The sequence below is a fragment of the Artemia franciscana genome, chromosome 4 (genome assembly GCF_032884065.1).
Source record: "Artemia franciscana chromosome 4, ASM3288406v1, whole genome shotgun sequence".
Lineage (NCBI taxonomy): Eukaryota > Metazoa > Arthropoda > Branchiopoda > Anostraca > Artemiidae > Artemia > Artemia franciscana.
The window spans coordinates 1528021-1547367 of NC_088866.1; the positions used below are offsets into that span (position 1 = coordinate 1528021).

Below are 19347 nucleotides of genomic sequence, written 5' to 3' on the forward strand. Positions count from 1 at the left end.
AGCTTGAAAACACAAAATATCTTTAAGTGATAACTTTTAAACAAGAATGAGAAAACAAGTGAATAAATTATCAGATACGATAAAGCAGAAACCACGAGGGGTTTCGCACTAAGCAATTTGATATACATTAAGGAGTGAAGGATTACCCGCTTTCCAAAATGGTGTACAGCAAGTAGCGTGCGCGACGTTTGCAAGAAGTGTTTGATTTGTTTTGTTGTGTGTGCCAAGCTTGAAGCGAAAACGCAGTGAGAACTTCTCTGCTAATTCTTTACTTTTTTATTTTCCGTTTATTTTCTACCAGCATAAATTATTCCCTACTTATCTATCGTGTACCTTAGTTCTTTCTGTATCTGTGGAATAATTTAATCGCTTATCGATAGTCTGTACGGTTAGACTAATCGCTTAACGAAAGCACTAGAGGCCCATTCACAATCATATTTCATTAATACCGATATCTAGCTAGCGCTATTTTAAGCCAATCAGATGTTCCCAAGAATTTTATCGCTTAAGGCGCATTCACAATGAGACTTCACTAATACCGAGATCTAGCTAGCGCTAGTTTAAGCCAATCAGATTTTCTCCAGGATTTTCTGATTGGCTGAAAAATTGTGATTCTTGTGAATTTTATCACTTAAGACCCATTCACAATGGAATTTCACTAATACCGAAATCTAGCTACACTAGTTTAAGCCAATCAGATTTTCTTAGGATTTTCTGATTGGCTGAAAAATTGTGATTCTCAAGAATTTATCGCTTAAGGCCCATTCGCAATGCAACTTCACAAATACAGGGATCTAGCTAGCACTAGATTAAATCAATAAGCTTTCCCTAGAATTTTCTGATTGGCTGAAAAATTGTGATTCCCTAGAATCTTATCGCTTAAGGGCATTCACTATTACCGATATCTAACTAGCACTAGTTTGAGTCAGTCAAATTTTCCCTAGAATTTTCTGATTGCCTGAAAAATTGTGATTCCCTAGGATTTTGACGCTTAAGGCCCATTCACAATGAAATTTCACTAACACCGAAATCCATCTAGCGTTAGTTTAAGCCAATCAGATTTTTCCTAGGGTTTACCGAGATCCATCTAGCGGTAGTTTTGAACCAATCAAATTTTTCGTATGATTTTCTAATTGCCTGAAAAATTGTGATTTTGCTTATTGGTTACAAATTTTCTTATTGCCTGAAAAATCGTGATTACCTTGAATTTTATCACTTAAAACCCATTCACAATTCGATTTAATCCATTGAGATCTAGCTGGAGCCAGTTTAAGCACATCAGATTTGCACATTAGAAATTGTGATAGGCTCAAATTGGCACTATCTATATATTAAATAAAAAAAAAACAAGTTTTTTTTAATTGAAAGTAAGGAGCGACATTAAAACTTAAAACGAACAGAAATTACTCCGTATATGAAACGGGTTTTCCCCTCCGCAATCCTGCGCTCTTTACGCTAAAGTTTGACTCTTTGCCACAATTCTAATTTTTAAAACAATTAAAAACTTTAGCGTAAAGAGCGAGGGATTGCGGAGGGGAAAACCCGTCTCATATACGGAATAATTTCTGTTCGTTTTAAGTTTTAATGTTACTCCTTACTTTCAGTGAAAAAAACATGTTTTTTTTTATTTAATTTCCGAACGTTTTTTAGTTAATCCATGTTTTGATTTCGGCTCTCCGCAGATGAATAACTAAAGCAAAATTTGTATATTTATTTATTTGGCTAAATGGCTTTCCCATAGTTTTGATCGAATGATTTTGCGAAAAAAGGAAGGGAAGGAGGCCCAGTTGCTCTACAATTTTTTGGGTACTTAAAAAGGCAACTAGAACTTTTAGTTTTCACGAACGTTTTCATTAGTAAAAGATATACGTAACTTACGAATTAGCTTACGTAACAAACTTCTATGTTCGTATGTTTTTATTACGTATATGAGAAGGTTCGCCCACTCGTCAATACCTCGTCAATAACTCTTTGCATTAAAGTTTAAAATGTGTCCCCTGAATCACAAAGGCCATAGAATAAATAGTTGAAATTACTAAAAATCCTTTAGCGTAAAGAGTGAGGTATTAGGAGGAGGTGAATCCCTTATATGCGTAATATTTTCTGTTCGTTTTAAGTTTTAATGCTACTCCATACTTCCAGATGAAAAAAACATTTTCATATTTATTTTATCATTGTTTTTTTTAAATAATGCTAGAAAATACTGCGCCCCCTTTATGGAAATCTTCTTCCCCCATGACAAAATCCTCCATGGAAAAATCCCCCTGAAAACGTCTCTACATTTCCCAATAACCATTAATATATACAAACACTGGTCAAAATTTGCAACTTGCAGCCCCTCCCACGGGGACTGTGGGGGAGTAAGTCGTCCCAAAAGACATAGTTATAAGGTTTTTCGACTATGCTGAATAAAATGGCTATCTCAGAATTTTGATCCGACTACTTTGGGAAAAAATGAGCGTGGGAGGGGGCCTGGGTGCCCTCCGATTTTTTTGGTCACTTAAAAAGGGCACTAGAACTTCTCATTTCCGTTTGAATGAGCCCTCTCGCAAAATTCTAGGACCACTGGGTCGATACGATCACCCCTGGAAGAAAAACAAAAAAAAAAAAACAAAAAACAAATAAACACGCATCCGTGATTTGTCTTCTGGCAAAAAATACAAAATTCCACATTTTTGTAGATAGGATCTTGGAACTTGTACAATAGGGTTCTCTGATACGCTGAATCTGATGGTGTGATTTTCATTAAGATTCTATGATTTTTAGGGGGTGTTTCACCCTATTTTCTAAAATAGGGCAGATTTTCTCAGGCTCGTAACTTTTGATGGGTAATAAAAGCATTAAAATGCGATTCTTTTGATGTAACTATTGGTATCAAAATTCCGTTTTTTAGAGTTTTGGTTACTATTGAGCCGGGTCGCTCCTTACTACAGTTCGTTACCACGAACTGTTTGATCAGTATAAGTAAAATATCATAGTGAATGGGCCTTAACGACTCATGAAATACACACCTATGATGAATAGCAACTTGATTGAGCACATGTGGCGTAAACGTTATGGTCCTAAAAATACTTTAATCCTATTTCAAATCTTTCCTTAAACTGTATGTACTGTTGTATTAACTCAATATATTATGATAATTTTCCATTGAGTTTTTATTCCTTGAAAGGGTAGTTGTATGATAAACGCCCTACCTAATGTTGTTCATTCATCGACGCATTATAGAATCGTTTTTTTTTTCGTTAGTTTCTTTCAGCTTAATGTAAGATAAGACAAAAAGAAGTCATAGAATAGATAAAGAAATTACATAATTTGGACAGCATATTTGCATATTAGGGGTGGGGGTAAAGCATTTTGACAGAGTGAAATTAGAAAACAATTCTTACTATACAATATGCAGAATAATTGTACCTAACACATTAGGCATGCAGACCCGCGATACTTTACCCCCTATCCATTCCATTCTATCCATTCATTGAGCCAGGAATACAATATTTCTTAGCTTTTTCTTGAGGAAGGATGAAAACTTACTTAAAAAAATATGAAAACTTGTCTTTTTCAACTATTTTCACTCAATTTTCAATGTATTTTCAAGTTAAATCATGTACACCTGATTGTATAAATGTAAATCGGCAGATGGATAGAGCTGAATCTCAGCTATGTAATGAGAATAAGAATGTTGTCTTTCGTTTTTATTTCGAAACCGTAAGAGAGCAGAAAAACACACTAAAGATTGCTCAAAGAACATAACCCCTAAACTCTATTTTCTCTAGTAAGTTATAAATTAAAAAAATTTCTTGTGAATAGATACGATTCCTGACGAGATTTCAAACATAATGTGAAAAAGACTTGTTTCCAAAAAAAGTTAAATAAATAAATTTAATTTAATTTTTTTTGTTAATTTGATAAGTTATTTGTTTTAAAAAAAATGCCACCTCGTCGCAAGTTCTTTTTTGTATCTTTTTTGGGGTAGTTATTAATAATTTAGTTGTATGTTTTTGTTTTCAAATAAAAAAAATTGAATTGAAATTCCTACCTAACCAGTTAATAGCCTCATTAACATCGAATGGATACTTCATGTCACCATCTACCAAACCTGGGGTGTCAACAAATGTCACCAAACTAAATTTCTTTTGCTTTGATGTAGATACCTCCGTTGCCAAATAATCAACAACGCCTGAAAAAAAAAAATCATAAGGTTATTTTATAAAATTGGAAGAACAAAAAAATCCAAGGGGAGGGAGCAAGAACGTATCGTTCATTTGCCAAATTTCTTTCTAAATCATTTTAAAAATTACGCTATTTTCAGGGGCTCAAAAAAATACCTCCTTTAAGAAAAAATTTCTGTGAACGCACAAATTTGGAACCTACGTTATCTACCACTACTGCCCACTAATTATATTTTCTACTCCACGTCTATTTTCCATTCCACATCTATTTTCTATTTCACTTTTATTTTCTATTCTATTCCTACTTTCCCATTACTTCTATTTTCTATTTTATTTCCACTTTCTCATGACTTCTATTTTCCATTCCACTTCTATTTTCTTTTTTATGCTATTTCCACCTAACCACCAACGCCTGAAAATAATAGTACAATTTTTTAAAGATGGGAAGAGACATTTTAGAAAAAAATATTCCAGGAGAAGGAAGCCATTTTTCTTTTCAAAATTCCTTGTCAGTCCCACAAAATTTGCACTTTTGTCACAGACCAGACGTGCCTCCTCAACAGACATATTTCTGTGGGCGCCCTACAGTGCAACCTGTGTCAATCACCTCTGTTGCGAAATAATCAATAACGCTAGAAAACAACCATTAAATTATTTAAAAATAGGAAAAGACAATAAAAAAAACTCCTGGGGGATAAATGATAAATACGTTTTTTTTTATTCTTTGTAAATGACGCAAAAATTTGCACTTTTTCCAGAGAAAAGATTTACCTCCTCCATGGACGCTTTTATTGGGCACCCTGGTGCTGGACTAACATCAGTTACCTCTAATGCCAATTAATCAACAACAGCTGAAAACAATTATAAAATTATTTAAAAATAGGAAGGGGCTCTAGAATAAGTTTCCGCGGACGGGTGCCAAAAAGTGCTTTTCTGTCAAAATTTTTACGGGTCCCAAAAACAGACCCATTTCTACAATGCCTTGCTTGGGTAATTAACATCCATCCACGGTAATTTTGGACATTCATTTCAACTGAAGATTCTATTCTCAATAGGCAAGATTTATAACCTCATAAAAGAAATGACAAAGAGCGGGATAAAATCAAGCTACATGAATAATGTATTTTAACTTCAGCCCATAGCCTCTAAGAGGATTGATTCTTTTTAGTTTTCCCTTTCAACATCATCAACGACCTTGACACAAATATTGAGAAAACAGTCTATAAAATTCAGCTTCTAGAAGCGGCACGAGCATAATTTTAGCTACACGGTAGCTAAATAGGGCAATAGGGCAAATAGCAATAGGGCAATTATTATCTGTCTCCAACATATATCAAAAGCAAGTGTAAAGCTAAACCCTGTCAGAATAGAAAACATTTGATCACCCTATCTGGCACTTGCATCCCCCACCCCACCTTAAGAGAACCCAAGAATACAAAGTAAATGCTCCTTTTCAGAGAGGCCCTTTTTTAAAACTTTTTTAATTGCCCGTCATCACTAGATGTTAGACAAACCTTTAAAATACGGGCCATACACGGGTAGATACAGAATTAACAATTGGGGGGCACCAACTAAACCTTGGCTCCCCTTTTATGTTTTTCGCCCTTCCACCCTGTTATTAGTGCATTTTCTGATGTTGTGGGGGGAGGAAGCACGTACCCCAAAAATAATTCCCTGGATCCACCTTTGGGCCATAATATTTAATCGTACCTTAGACCTGAGTTTAGACCAGTTTTTTTCCCACGTAAGTGGAAAATCCGATACCTCAAAACTAAGTTTACCGTTATTTCTTGGTTCAATATTTAAGCACTTTGCAAGAACAGAAATACTTTATGAAAAATTGAACATTACTGGGATTGGAGCCAAAGTCTCCTGCACATTAGGCAAGGGACCTAACCAAATGGAGGAGCTAGGCGTATTCTCTCTGTAAAATTCCCCACGGTAACGAAACAGTTCGCTACCACAAACTGTTTCGTTGCACAGCATATATTCTAAATGTGTTTTGGAATATAGGTAGAATCTCTTTTTCTTCATTCTTTTTATTTGTTTTAATTTCCCTTTGGCTGCCAATTCTATATTTGGGGAGAAGTTTTCGAGGAGAATGGTCAAAGAGAAGTTTCACCGGATCCCCAATATGGGCTACGATGAAGGGCATGTAAAAGAGGAGGATGGGTCTAGGCATGTGTTTGTCTTTTGAATATCCGAAGTCAGTCTGGGAAATGGATCCAGGCAACACCCACAATATATGGATGGCGTAACCTGATCTAAGAAATTAGTTATAAAAAAATTCACAAAAAATAAATTAAAATAAAATTTCTAGGAAGGGTTAACTAATACATCTTTTGAGTCATTTGACATTTCTACATAAACACAACAGAAAGAATGCATGAAAAAAAAATGTTGTGACTCAAGACCTTCCGGTAAATGTTGTGACTCAAAAACTTCCGGTATTTTTTGGCCTAGCGTTTTTCAAAGAGAACACATTAGGTTTTGTATTTTCTTCACTGGATTTTACATAGCACCAACGGGTTATTGCGACAATGGTTAAAGAAGATGGGGTTTGTTTTTTTTTTTCTTTTTGACAGTATACTTAGGGAGTAGCCTAATGTAGCTGGCTTAAGAAAATACGTCACAAAAATAAACCAAAAGAATCAAAGCATGCTTTTCAAGTCAAAAGCCTACGACTTTAATCTCTCTTTGGTATATGCTTGATGTCATGTTTGTTTCAATTTTCAGGATTTTCCAAATCTTTGAATTTTTATATTCCCGTCAAAATTTATCGTTTGAAAGAAAAAAAGGTAAGCTAAGCAATATGCACTTGGAAACACCTAAGAAAAATGTCAAATTTAGATTTACTAAACAGGCATTTTACATTGGATTTCTTAGTCATTTACCTTTGAAACAACTATTACTGAAAATTACTATTTACTGAAACCTCCGACTATTGCTACTACTATTGAAGCAACTATTACTGAAACCTGCAACTTTTAAATGAATTAAATAAAAAAACAAGTTTTTTTAACTGAAAGTAAGGAGCAAAATTAAAACTTAAAACGAACAGAAATTACTTCGTATATGAAAGGGGCTGCTTCCTCACCAACGCCCCGCTCTTTACGCTAAAGTTTGACTCTTTCTCTCAACTCTTCTTTTTAAAACAGTAAAAAACTTTAGCGTAAAGAGCGGGGCGTTGGTGAGGAAGCAGCCCCTTTCATATACGAAGTAATTTCTGTTCGTTTTAAGTTTTAATTTTGCTCCTTACTTTCAGTTAAAAAAAACTTGTTTTTTTTATTTAATTTCTGAACGTTTTTCAATCAATGCATGTTTTGAATTTGGCTCTCCGCAGAGGAATATTTAAAAGGAAATTTGCATATTTTTTTTTTATTTTTTTTTGCTAAATGGCTTTCTCTTAATTTTGATCGAATGATTTTGAGAAAAAAGAGCGGGGGATGAAGCCTAGTTGCCCTCCGATTTTTTGGTAAATTAAGATAAAGGCAACTAGAACTTTTAATTTTTTACGAATCTTTTTTTTAGTAAAAGATATACGTAACTTATAAATTAGCTTACGTAAGGAAGTTTTGTATTCTCATGTTTTTATTACATATATGAGGGGGTTCGCCCCCTCGTCAGTACCTCGCTCTTTACACTAAAGCTGAAATTTTGTCCCAATTCATTAAGAATGACCCCTGAATCACAAAAGCCGTAGAATAAATAGTTGAAATTACTAAAAATACTTTAGCGTAAAGAGCGGGGTATTAGTAGGAATTGTGCCCTTCATATGGGTAATAATTTCTGTTCGTTTTAAGTTTTAATGCTGCTCTTTACTTCCAGCTGAAAAAGCTTTTTCATATTTATTTTTTCATTGTTTTTTTTTAAATAATGCCAGTAAATCCAGCGCTCCCTTCATGGAAATTTTCTTCCACCATGACAAATTCCTCGATGGAAAGTTCCCCCAGCCTATCCCCCTATTCTCAACCCCTCCCTCCAACCAAAAAATCCTACTGAAAACGCCTGCACACTTCCCAATAGCCATTACTATATGTAAGCACTGGTAGAAGTTTGTAACTTGTAGCCCCTCCCACGGGGACTGTGGGGGAGTAAGTCGTCCCAAAGACATAGTTATAAGGTTTTTCGACTACGCTGAATAAAATGGCTATCTCGGAATTTTGATCCGTTGACTTTGGGAAAATAATTTGCGTGGGAGGGGGCCTTGGTGCCCTCCAATTTTTTTGGTCACTTAAAAAGGGCACTAGAACTTTTCATTTCCGTTAGAATGAGCCCTCTCGCAACATTCTAGGACAACTGGGTCGATACGATCACCCCTGGGAAAAAGAAAAAAAACAAAAAAAAAACAAATAAACACGCATCCGTGATCTGCCTTCTGGCAAAAAATACAAAATTCCACATTTTTGTAGATAGGAGCTTGAAACTTCTTCAGTAGGGTTCTCTGATACGCTGAATCTGATGGTGTGATTTTCGTTAAGATTCTATGACTTTTAGGGGGTGTTTCCCCCCTATTTTCTGAAATAACGCAAATTTTCTCAGACTCGTAACTTTTGATGGGTAAGACTAAACTTGATGAAACGAACTACAGTTCGTTACCACGAACTGTTTGAAAGGTAGAATAAATGCGCCTTGTTGAAATTAATGACAAATACAGAAAACAATATAATACGAGTTACCTTTTAGAAATAAGGATTATTACTAGATTAAGCAAAAATTTTAAAACCGATGATTTATGCAAAGGCGATTCATGGATTGGTAAAATTTTGAATACACGTTTTAGAAATACACATTCGACTACTTCTTATGTATTTGAAAACGCACGTTCAATTAATTATATTTTAACTATCCCCCTTGTATCCCTGGCCATGGAGCCTTTCGAGGGAGAATAAGTGTGTTGTAATTCCATTTTGAATTGTATTTTTTATTGTAGTGAATAATAATAATAAACTTCTACTTCTTCTTCTAATAAACTGTATTTGTTATTTTTGACTAAATATGTTTTCATATTTCACTCACTTTATTTTAATATGTACTTAAATACTTGTTTAATGTTATTTTGCGGAATTCACTCTTTAAAAATATCCCTCGATCAGAACCGATTCTTCTGAGATTTTTTTCCTTTTTAAAAATTTTCCCTCAATAGACCAATATCCACTATATCAGAGTTTTCGCAAAAGAAAATCGGGTTCTCCACAAACTCCTCAAAACTGACATTCGTAAACATATAGGTGCTGAAAAAACAAATACAAAAAAAAAAAGTAAATTTTTGCTGTGGTTTGGGAGAATCCAATATTATTTTGTCGAAGGTTGGGAAACCCTAAAAAAAAAAAAAACCGTAAATTTTTGATGTGGTTTGGGAGAATCCAATATTATTTTGTCGAAGGTTGGGAAACCCTAAAAAAAAAAAAAAAAAGTAGAAGCACTACAATAAATAGCCGCGGTATAAAATTTTGAGAGTTTTGCTATTGAAGCGGCAAGTGATCTAACTTTGAATTTGAGATGGATCTAATAAAAAATTCGAATGATGGGTCTAATGCTGACACTAAGTGTAAAACCGATAATTTTTGCGGATATTTCGAAATCCCAGCGGGGAATTCGTGGAAACCGTCGAAGATTGGGAAGTAGTAGAAGGGATACCATAGACTACAATGACAAACAATTTGTAGAGTCTGCTATTAATGCTACCGAATCCTCCTTACCGGCCAGGAATTTTGTTCCGATTCAGTGGCGTTGATTAAGGGAGGGTTTGCAGTTTTCCAAATAAAGTTTTATCCCTCCTTATATATTTTGAAAAATGCCTATTTTTGTAAATGAATTTTTTCTGGTAATTTCATTAAAAATTGAAAAAAAAACAAAGGGCCTGCCGTCCCCTAGATTTTTTAAAGAATAGGTTTTACTCCCCCTCCTATACTTCCGTGAATTGAGGCATTAAGGCCACTGTTTTGGTTCTCTCCTGAAGATTAGCTTGAAAGTAATAATGAAGATGCTTAATACTTCGGCATTTAAAGCTTTCATGGTCCATGTTTCAGATCTACTCTGAATCTTGGACCATGCATGACATTACTGGGGGAGAGGAAGATATTTCAAATATATCTAAGATGGTGTCAAAGGTAATCTGATGATGGAATCCATTATTCAAATCTGTGGATTTTTCCTGAATATCTATCATTTCTTTAACGAGGCCGTAAGTCTTTCCCCCCGTCGAAAATGATCATTTAAAATGAGCGACTAAGATCCCTAAGGATGAACGTTAATTGAGTTTTAAAGATTATAAAGGGATCCCAGGAAGTCAAAGTTAGATGATTTTTCTTTTGCAAATCTCTCTTGAAAACGGTCTCAGGCAAGGGCACCCGGTGAGATTTCTGCTGTGGAGGTGCAGAATCTTCTTAGCGGCCAACACATCTAAGTTATACAAAAGGCCAGGAGGGGTATAAACAAAGGTTTTCTGCACCAGAAATGTTTTTTACTTTCAAATGTTGCAAAAATTATGCAACTGCAATATATTTCTAGTCTTCCAAGAAAGGCTAGCAGGTAGCAAATCCCCTGTCTCCAGTGAATGCTTGGGGTACCAAATTCCATTTAAGATTTTTATGAATTAAGGGATGTAGGACTTAAAAATACGATTTTCTATTAAATTCCATTGCAACGGCTTGAGACAAGTGAATCATGCCATTTTAAGAAAACAGTAATTAAAGTAATGCCAGAACTAGGGGATATTAACAATAAGAAGGATTATTAGATAAGTTATTAGATTTCTAGAAAAGTATCATTTCAATAATAATGATGAACAGTATGAGCAAGATCTTGATAGGCTTTAAAAATAAACGATGAAGGAGTTAACCTCTGAAAAGCCCTTCACAGGGCAGCTCGCAATAAAACAAAAGCTAGTTGCCCAGAGGAGGACCGGTCAGAAGTAACCCAGAGCCAGCTTCTAAAACCCATCTTAAAGGACCAATTGAACAGCCACGTCATTGGGATGACAATCATTCCCAAATTTTGATTTTTGGAAAATAAAGTTTATTTTTTCGGAAATCACTGATGCAAAATGTCCGGCCTGGATTTGCTTGGTGGTTTTAGGAAGCGTCGCAGACGTTAGAATCGTTGCCCAGAGGATAACCGTTCAGAAGTAACTCAGATCCAGCTTCTAAAACCCGTCTTTAAGGACCAATTGAACAGCCACAACACTTTCGTTCCCAAATTTTGATTTTTGGAAAATAAAGTCCATTTTTTTTCGGAAGTCACTGATGCAAAATGTCCGGCCTGGATTTGTTTGGTGGTTTCGGGAAGCGTGGCAGACTTTGGAATCATTGCCCAGAGGAATACTGTTCAGAAGCAACTCAGACCCAGCTTCTAAAACTCATCTTTAAGGACCAATTGAACAGCCAAGTCATCGGGGCGACTACTGTTCCCAAATCTTTATTTTTGGAAAATAAAGTTCTTTTTTTTCGAAATCACTGATGCAAGATGTCCAGCCTCGATTCGCTTGGTGGTTTCAGGAAGCGTGGCAGACGTTGGAATCGAGAATTGATGTTCGCAATTGAGTGAATCGACTGCGGAAAGTTGCTGATCAAATCAAAGGACTGGTGTTTATTGATCTCAGAGTATACTAAGAGCTACATTAATATAATGACAAGATACGATACTTTATTAATAAACACAAGTATATACCTTAAATTTATATATCTACTGCACCGATGGAAAAACATACGTTTTTGTTGGCGTGCAGTATAAAAATTAACCATTTTATAAGCACACCAAAAAATAACATAATAAATAACTAACAAAAAAAGAAAAACATACCACAAAAAATAAGTTAAAAAAAAGAAAAAAAAAAGAAATCTATCTCCTTCACAATATCCCATATCATAAGAAGATATATTAAGTTTTTTGCCGGTTCTGCAATTACTGCAGCCGAAGAAGTACTGCGACAGCACTGATGGAGTACTTGAGTAGCTTTCTTATTGCATATCAGCCTCTAAAATGGTTCAAACGAAAGTTTTTAAAGGTTTGAATGAATTTTATTAATTATTCCAGACAATCATACTTGAGCATAATGTTCTTGACAGCAGTTTAGTCCCATCAGTTTTTTACTCTTAAATTGAGATATGAGCAAACCCAGAGTTAATTTGTGAAAAAAATATCGTTTTATTATGAAAAATTAATAGAGTAAAGAATTTTTTCAACAAAGAACATTAAAGCCCTTTTAAAATACTTATCATTCAAATTCAAGGGCCCTTGTGTTTCAGACGTCGTTATTGAAGATTGGGACAAAAAGTCTAACTTTAGCGTAAAGAGCAAGGGATGAGGACGGGGTAGCCTTCCCTCATTCATAGCCTCCCCCTCATATATATTTATGTTCGTTTTAAGCTTTAATGTTGCTAATTTCTGACCGTTTTTCAAATCATGCCGGTAAATCCACCCGTGTAAAATACAACTCTCCCCCCCCAAAAAAAAAATCGTATATTTCCTAATATCAAATACTAAACATAAACAACTGGCAAATTTTATAACCTACAGCTTTTCCCCATGGGCCATTGGGGACATACCATCCACAAAGGCATTGTTACTGGACCTTTCAACTATGCTGAACAAATGGCTATCTCAAATTTTGAGTAAATGTCTTTGGAAGGAAATAGAGGCCCAAGAGGGGGGCTAGTTACCCTCCAGTCTTTTTGGTCATTTATACATTGCGCTAAAACTTTCAATTTCCGTTCGAATGAGTCCTCTTCCGATCTTCATAAACTCTTGGATCGATACGATCACACATATAAAATCTTCTGGCAGGAATAGAAAATTCCATATTTTCTTATACAGGAGGTCGAAAACTATACACTAGGGTTCTCTGATATGCTGAACCTGACATTGATTTTCATTCAGATCACTTGACTTTTTGGGTGTGTTTCCCCTGTTTTTATGGCACTTGGTATTAACCAAGTGACATATAGCAGTCGCCAATTCTGTCGGTCTGTCGGTCTGTCGGTCCCGGTTTTGCTACTTTAGGCACTTCCAGGTAAGCTAGGACGATGAAATTTCGCAAGCGTATCAGGGACCGGACCAGATTAAATTAGAAATAGTCGTTTTCCCGATTTGACCATCTGGGGGGGAGTGGGGGCCCGGTTAATTCGCAAAAAATAGAAAAAATGAAGTATTTTTAACTTATCAGTGGGTGATTGGATCTTAATGAAATTTTATGTTTGGAATGATATTGTGTCTCAGAGCTATTATTTTAAATCCCGACCTGATCTGACGACATTGGGGGGAGTTGGAGGGGGGAAACCTAAAGTCCCGGTTTTGCTACTTTAGGCACTTCCAGGTAAGCTAGGACGATGAAATTTGGCAAGCGTATCAGGGACCGGACCAGATTAAATTAGAAATAGTCGTTTTCCCGATTTGACCATCTGGGGGGGGGGAGTAGGGACCGGTTAATTCGGAAAAAATAGAAAAAATGAAGTATTTTTAACTTATGAGCGGGTGATTGGATCTTAATGAAATTTGATGTTTGGAATGATATTGTGTCTCAGAGCTCTTATTTTAAATCCCGACTGGGTCTGATGACATTGGGGGGAGTTGGAGGGGGGAAAACTAAAATCTTGGAAAACACTTAGAGTAGAGGGATCGGGATGAAACTTGATGGGAAAAATAAGCGCAAGTCCCAGATACATGATTGACATAATCGGAACTGATTTGCTCTCTTTGGGGTAGTTGGGGGGGGAGAGTAATTCTTAAAAATTAGAAAAATGAGGTATTTTCAACTTACGAACGGGTGATCAGATCTCAATGAAATTTGATGTTTAGAAGGATATCGTGTCTTAGAGCTCTTATTTTAAATCCCGACCGGATCTGGTGATGGGGACGGGGAGTTGGGAGGGGGAAATCTAAAACTTGGAAAACACTTAGAGTGGAGGGATCGGAATGAAACATGGTGGGAAAAATAAACACAAGTCCTAGATAGATGATTGACATAAACGGAACGGATCCGCTCTCTTTTGGGTAGTTGGGGGGGGGGGTATTTCTGAACAATAAAAAAAAATGAGGTATTTTTAACTTACAAACGGGTGATCGGATCTCAATGAAATTTGATATTTAGAAGGATATCGTGGCTCAGAGCTCTTATTTTAAACCCGACCGGATCTGGTGACATTGGGGGGGGGGGGAGTTGGGAGGGAGAAAACAAAAAATTGGAAAACACTTAGAGTGGAGGGATCGGGATGAAACTTGGTGGGGAAAAAAACACGAGTCCTAGATACATGATTGACATAACCAGAACGGATCCGCTCTCTTTGGGGTAGTTGGGGGGGGGGGGGGGGTTAATTCTGAAAAATTAGAAAAAATGAGGTATTTTTAACTTACGAACGGGTGATTGGATCTCCATGAAACTTGATTTTTAGAAGGATATCGTGTCTCAAAGCTCTTATTTTAAATCCTGACCGGATCTGGTGACATTGGGGGAAGTTTGGGGTGGGGAGACCTAAAATGATGGGAAACGCTTAGATTGGAGGGATTGGGATGAAACTTGGTTGGAAAAATAAGCAGAAGTCTTGCATACGTGATTTACATAATTGGAACGGATCCGCTCAATTGCGGGGGGGGGGGGGGAATTCTGAAAAATAAGAAAAATGACGTATTTTTAACTTACGAAGGAGTGATCGGATCTTCATGAAACTTCATATTTAGAAGGACCTCGTAACTCCGATATCTTATTTTAAATCTCAACCGGATCAAGCGTAATTGGGGGGGGGGGGCAGTTGGGGGGACCGGAAATCTTAGAAAATACTTAAAGCGGTGAGATCAGGATGAAACTGGATGGGAAGAATAGAAACCTGTCTAAGATACGTGACTGACATAACTGGACCGGATCTGCTCTCTTTGGTAGAATTGGGGGGGGGGGGTAATTTTGAAAATTGAGGTATTTGTAACTTACGAAAGGGTGACCAGATCTTAATGGAATTTGATATTTAGAAGGATCTTGTGCTTTAAAGTTCTAATTTCAAATTCCGACCAGATCCTGTGACATTCGGGGGAGTTGGAGGGGGGAACCGGAATTCTTGGAAAACATGAAAATTGGAGTATTTATATCTTACGAATAGATGATCGGATCGTAATGAAATTTGATTTTAGAAGGAATTCATGTCTCAGAGCTCTTATTCCAAATCCCGACCAGATCTTTTGACATTGTGGGGATTTGGAGGGGGAAATCTTGGAAAAACACTTGGAGTGTAGGAATCGGGATGAAGCTTGGTGGATAGAATAAACAAATGTCCTTGATACGTGATTGACAGAATCGTATTGGATTCACTCTCTTTGGGGGAGTTGGGGGGAGGGGTTCAGTGATCTTTTGGACGTGCTAGGCCGATGAAATTCGACCATCTGGGGGGCAAAAGGGAGAGGAAAAATTAGAAAAATTAGGTATTTATAACTTACGAGTGGGTGATCGGATCTTAATGAATTTTGATATTTAGAAGGACTTTGTGACTCAGAGCTCTTATTTTAAATATTGACCGGCATTAAGCCTCTTATTTTCCTTTTTAAATCAATCTATTGATTCATAGAATTTTGTTAGAGCTCATACCATATGATCTCTTGGCTCTTAGCTCTTCTCGCCTCGTCACAAGTGCAATATGAGCTCTTAGCTCTTGTTTAAAAAGCAGACACATTTTCTCAAGCTCGTAGCTTTTGACGGGTAACATTAATCTTAATGAGTTTTATACATAAGGAATAAGCACAATAAAGTCAATTCTTTTGATGCATTAATTGTTATCAGAATTCCGTTTTATAGAGTTTCGGTTACTATTGGGCCGACTCACTCCTTTCTTACAGTTCTTTACCACGAATTTTGCGAAATTGCAAAATACCACATAAAAAATGAATCTATGGTGTCGAAGCATACTGTTTAATATGTAAACAGTATTTTCATTTTCATTTTTATCGTCGGTACACTTCATAACAGCAGATATTTAGGCCCGAACAAACCAACTTCGCGAATTCGAATATGCTGTCTAAAAGAAATCACAGAAGAAGAAGGAGTTAACTGATACTTATGAAGAAGGGACTTACCATCAGAAAATTCAACTGGTATCCGCATTTAAAGATTTACAGAAAGTAAAAGAAAACTGGGATTCTAAAAGTATAAATGGATAAAACCTTGGAAGTATCTTGGAACTGGTCGATCGTGGTTAGTTTTTATGTAAAGTACTTGTGGTATCTTTGAGAAAGATACAACACACTCCTCCCCATGGTATCTTACTCTTTAGTAACCCAATTTATTGAGAGAACAAGCTAAGAGGTTTGAAATGACTAGAAATTAAAAAATTCGCGACACTCACGTCATCACTAATGTGAATAATGGAAAACACACCATGCCCCAAAACTGATTTGTAGACTCTCTTTATATGAAACATTGCAAAGTCGTCGCCTATAAATATACTTTACGGCATTTTAGACCTCCTTCCCTAGATAAAAAGCTTCCAACAGCCCCCTCTTCCTCCCAAAAAATTATGCACGCCTAATATTTAACAGAAAAGTTTGAGGATATTAGACTGATCATCCTCCACCTTCAGTCGACAGCCACACATGTATTGAACGGGGTAAAACCTATTAAAGATAGTTTCTAATGGAAAGCAAAGTAACTTACATAAAAAGTGGCCATAATGTCTAATTTCCAAGCGAACTCTTTGGAACCAGACAGTAAACTAAGCTAGAAAAGGAAATTACTTTGAAATATATGAGCGACAGAAATTCAAGGTAGGAAAATACAGCAACCGCAAGTCTTATCAAAATTTGAAAGTGCTCTTACCAGGGATTTCCTGTAGAGGCTTGAAATGTGGGTACAGGTGCAGAGTTGCATTGCCCTGAAAAAAACAAAACATTCTTGATAAGGCTTTCTTAAATTGCGTCGAATATTTAAGGAATAAGGATAAGTACTCAGACCACACCTAAAAAGTGTCGTAACGTTTTATCGCATCCGCTTTTCAGCAAAATTTAAAGTTAAAAAAGCGACTTTTTCCATTTTTTTTAAATCCATGTGAAATTTTCTATACTTGAAATGAACAGGGACAAAAAAAAACTTTCTTGGACCACAGAAAAAAAATTACCCCTTATCATATTTTTAGGAATAACAAACTTGTGTTTGCGAATGCAATTAATATAGAATAGTCTATGCAAAATCTCAGACTACGTCATAAAAGTATCGTTACATTTTATCTCGTACGTTTTTCAGCTAAATTTCAGTTTTCAGCTAAAACTTGGTCAACCTGCCTGAGACTCTAGGCGGGCGTGCCTCTCCAAAAGCTAATACACAAGTATTTGTCCAAATTGAGAGTCATAGCTACTCCGCCGTGTACCCGTGCCGTTTACCGAAACACTTGGAAAACTATAGGTCTCCCCGTTCGCCTGCGAGTCCAGGTGACTTGTCGGTCATGCGTCAATCCTAAAACACGGTAATCCGCCTGAGACTCTAAATAGACAAGCCTATCAACCTTGCGTTACTTGTTCACCTGTGAGTCCAAGCAAATTCAGTCCCTCTCTTTTGCATATAAGTCAAATCGAGATTTTCCGTCATTTGTCAACTCAAAAATCTAGATCATCCCTAAAGTTATATGACTATCTACTTTAGTTCTGCCTTAAGATAGATGGATGGATGGATGATAGACTATCTATCAACAAGTGAAAATGACATCATTTTTATACATTCCTGAAAAAGGCTTATGTTTTCAGGCATTATGCGTTTTTCAGGCATTTTTTAGGAAAATAATAATAAACATGTGTACACGAATGCAATTAATATAAAATAATCTATGCGCAATTTCAGACCACACCTCAAAATTATCGTTACGTTTTATCTCGTCCGTTTGTCAGATAAATTTCACCTAAAAAAAGCGTTTTCTTTTCTTTTCTTTGTTTAGAAGATATACATGAAATGGTCTATGCATGACATGAATATGGACAAATATTCCTGCACTAGAGAGAAAAATCACCCCTTATCATTTTATTTGTTCCTTCTTTATTTAATTTCTTTAGGGAAATAATAATAAACAAGTTTATGAGAATGAAGTTAATATACTTAGGGGTATTCTCAGACTACACCTAAAGACATTCGTTATATTTTATCTCGTCCATTTTTCAGCCACATCTCATCCTAAGTGATTGTTTTTTACTTTTTGCGTATTTCAAAAAGAAACACGTGGAACCCACTAATAGGGATAAATGGATAAAATTAAACACAAAACATAAACTTCTGAATACCCTTAGAATGCGGTTAAACAGTAAGCGAGTCTGAAAATCAAGTAAGCAGAAATGTCCTGAACGTAACTAAAAAAAAAAAAAAAAAAAAAAAAAAAAAAAAAAAAAAAAAAAAAAAAATTATTTCCTTCAAAAGAGGGATTAGCTACACTACTACTCCATTGAAGCATTGCACTGAACCCTCAAAAAATATTTTAAACTACTTTCCAGCCTTTCAAAAATCCCCCAAATACGTGTTACAGGTGAATTTTGACAGGAAACGATAATTGTCACAGAGGACGGGGACGGATTTTGGGGGTAAATCTATTTAGGGACGAACAAACCGACAATATTCTTCATGAGGCTTCCGTAAGATCTGATTTATTTACAATGCAATATACATACTATAATACACTATGCTATTCCCCTCAAAGACTCCCTGGCCTGTAAAGGAGAGGGAATACGAGTCCTTGCCCAGAGAAAAAAGTCACTTATAGAGAGAAAAGAAATAAATGATATATATAAAAATAGAATAAGTTCATAGATAAATATAGTCCAACAATAAAAAAAACGACATTCAACAAAAACACGACATTTATCCTCACAAAGACTCCATGGCCTGTAAAGGAGGAGGGAAATACACGTTCTATTTAAACACTAACTCATAAGCAACAAAAAGGAGAAAGGGGGCGAGAGAGGGAAACTAAGTTGTGTCAAATATTTAACGAATGGAAAAAATTTGCTTTATCTACCATTTAGAAAAGTTTTGTCATAACCATTTTCGGCTAAATTTCACCTAAAAATGAAATTTTTTGTCTTTTTTCAAAAAATGAATGTAAAATTATCTGTCCATGACAAAAATAGGGACAAATTTAAGAGGATTTATAAGGTCAATAATGCACATTGAAATGGTCAAAATGGAGAAGCAAAGTGGCTAATTGTAAAAAAAAAAAAAAAT

At 35.8% G+C, this 19347-nt stretch overlaps 1 protein-coding gene across 2 annotated transcripts in view; it reads right to left on the minus strand.

Moving 5' to 3' along the window:
* Window positions 1-19347, minus strand: part of LOC136025830 (uncharacterized) — a 113715-nt gene that overhangs the window by 23552 nt on the left and 70816 nt on the right. For both annotated transcript variants that reach the window (XM_065701829.1, XM_065701828.1), the window contains exons 5-6: window positions 16966-17020; window positions 4037-4177 (exon numbers count right to left, since the gene is read on the minus strand). In XM_065701829.1, coding sequence (XP_065557901.1) covers window positions 4037-4177; window positions 16966-17020 — 196 coding nt within the window. The remainder of the gene's footprint in view (window positions 1-4036; window positions 4178-16965; window positions 17021-19347) is intronic.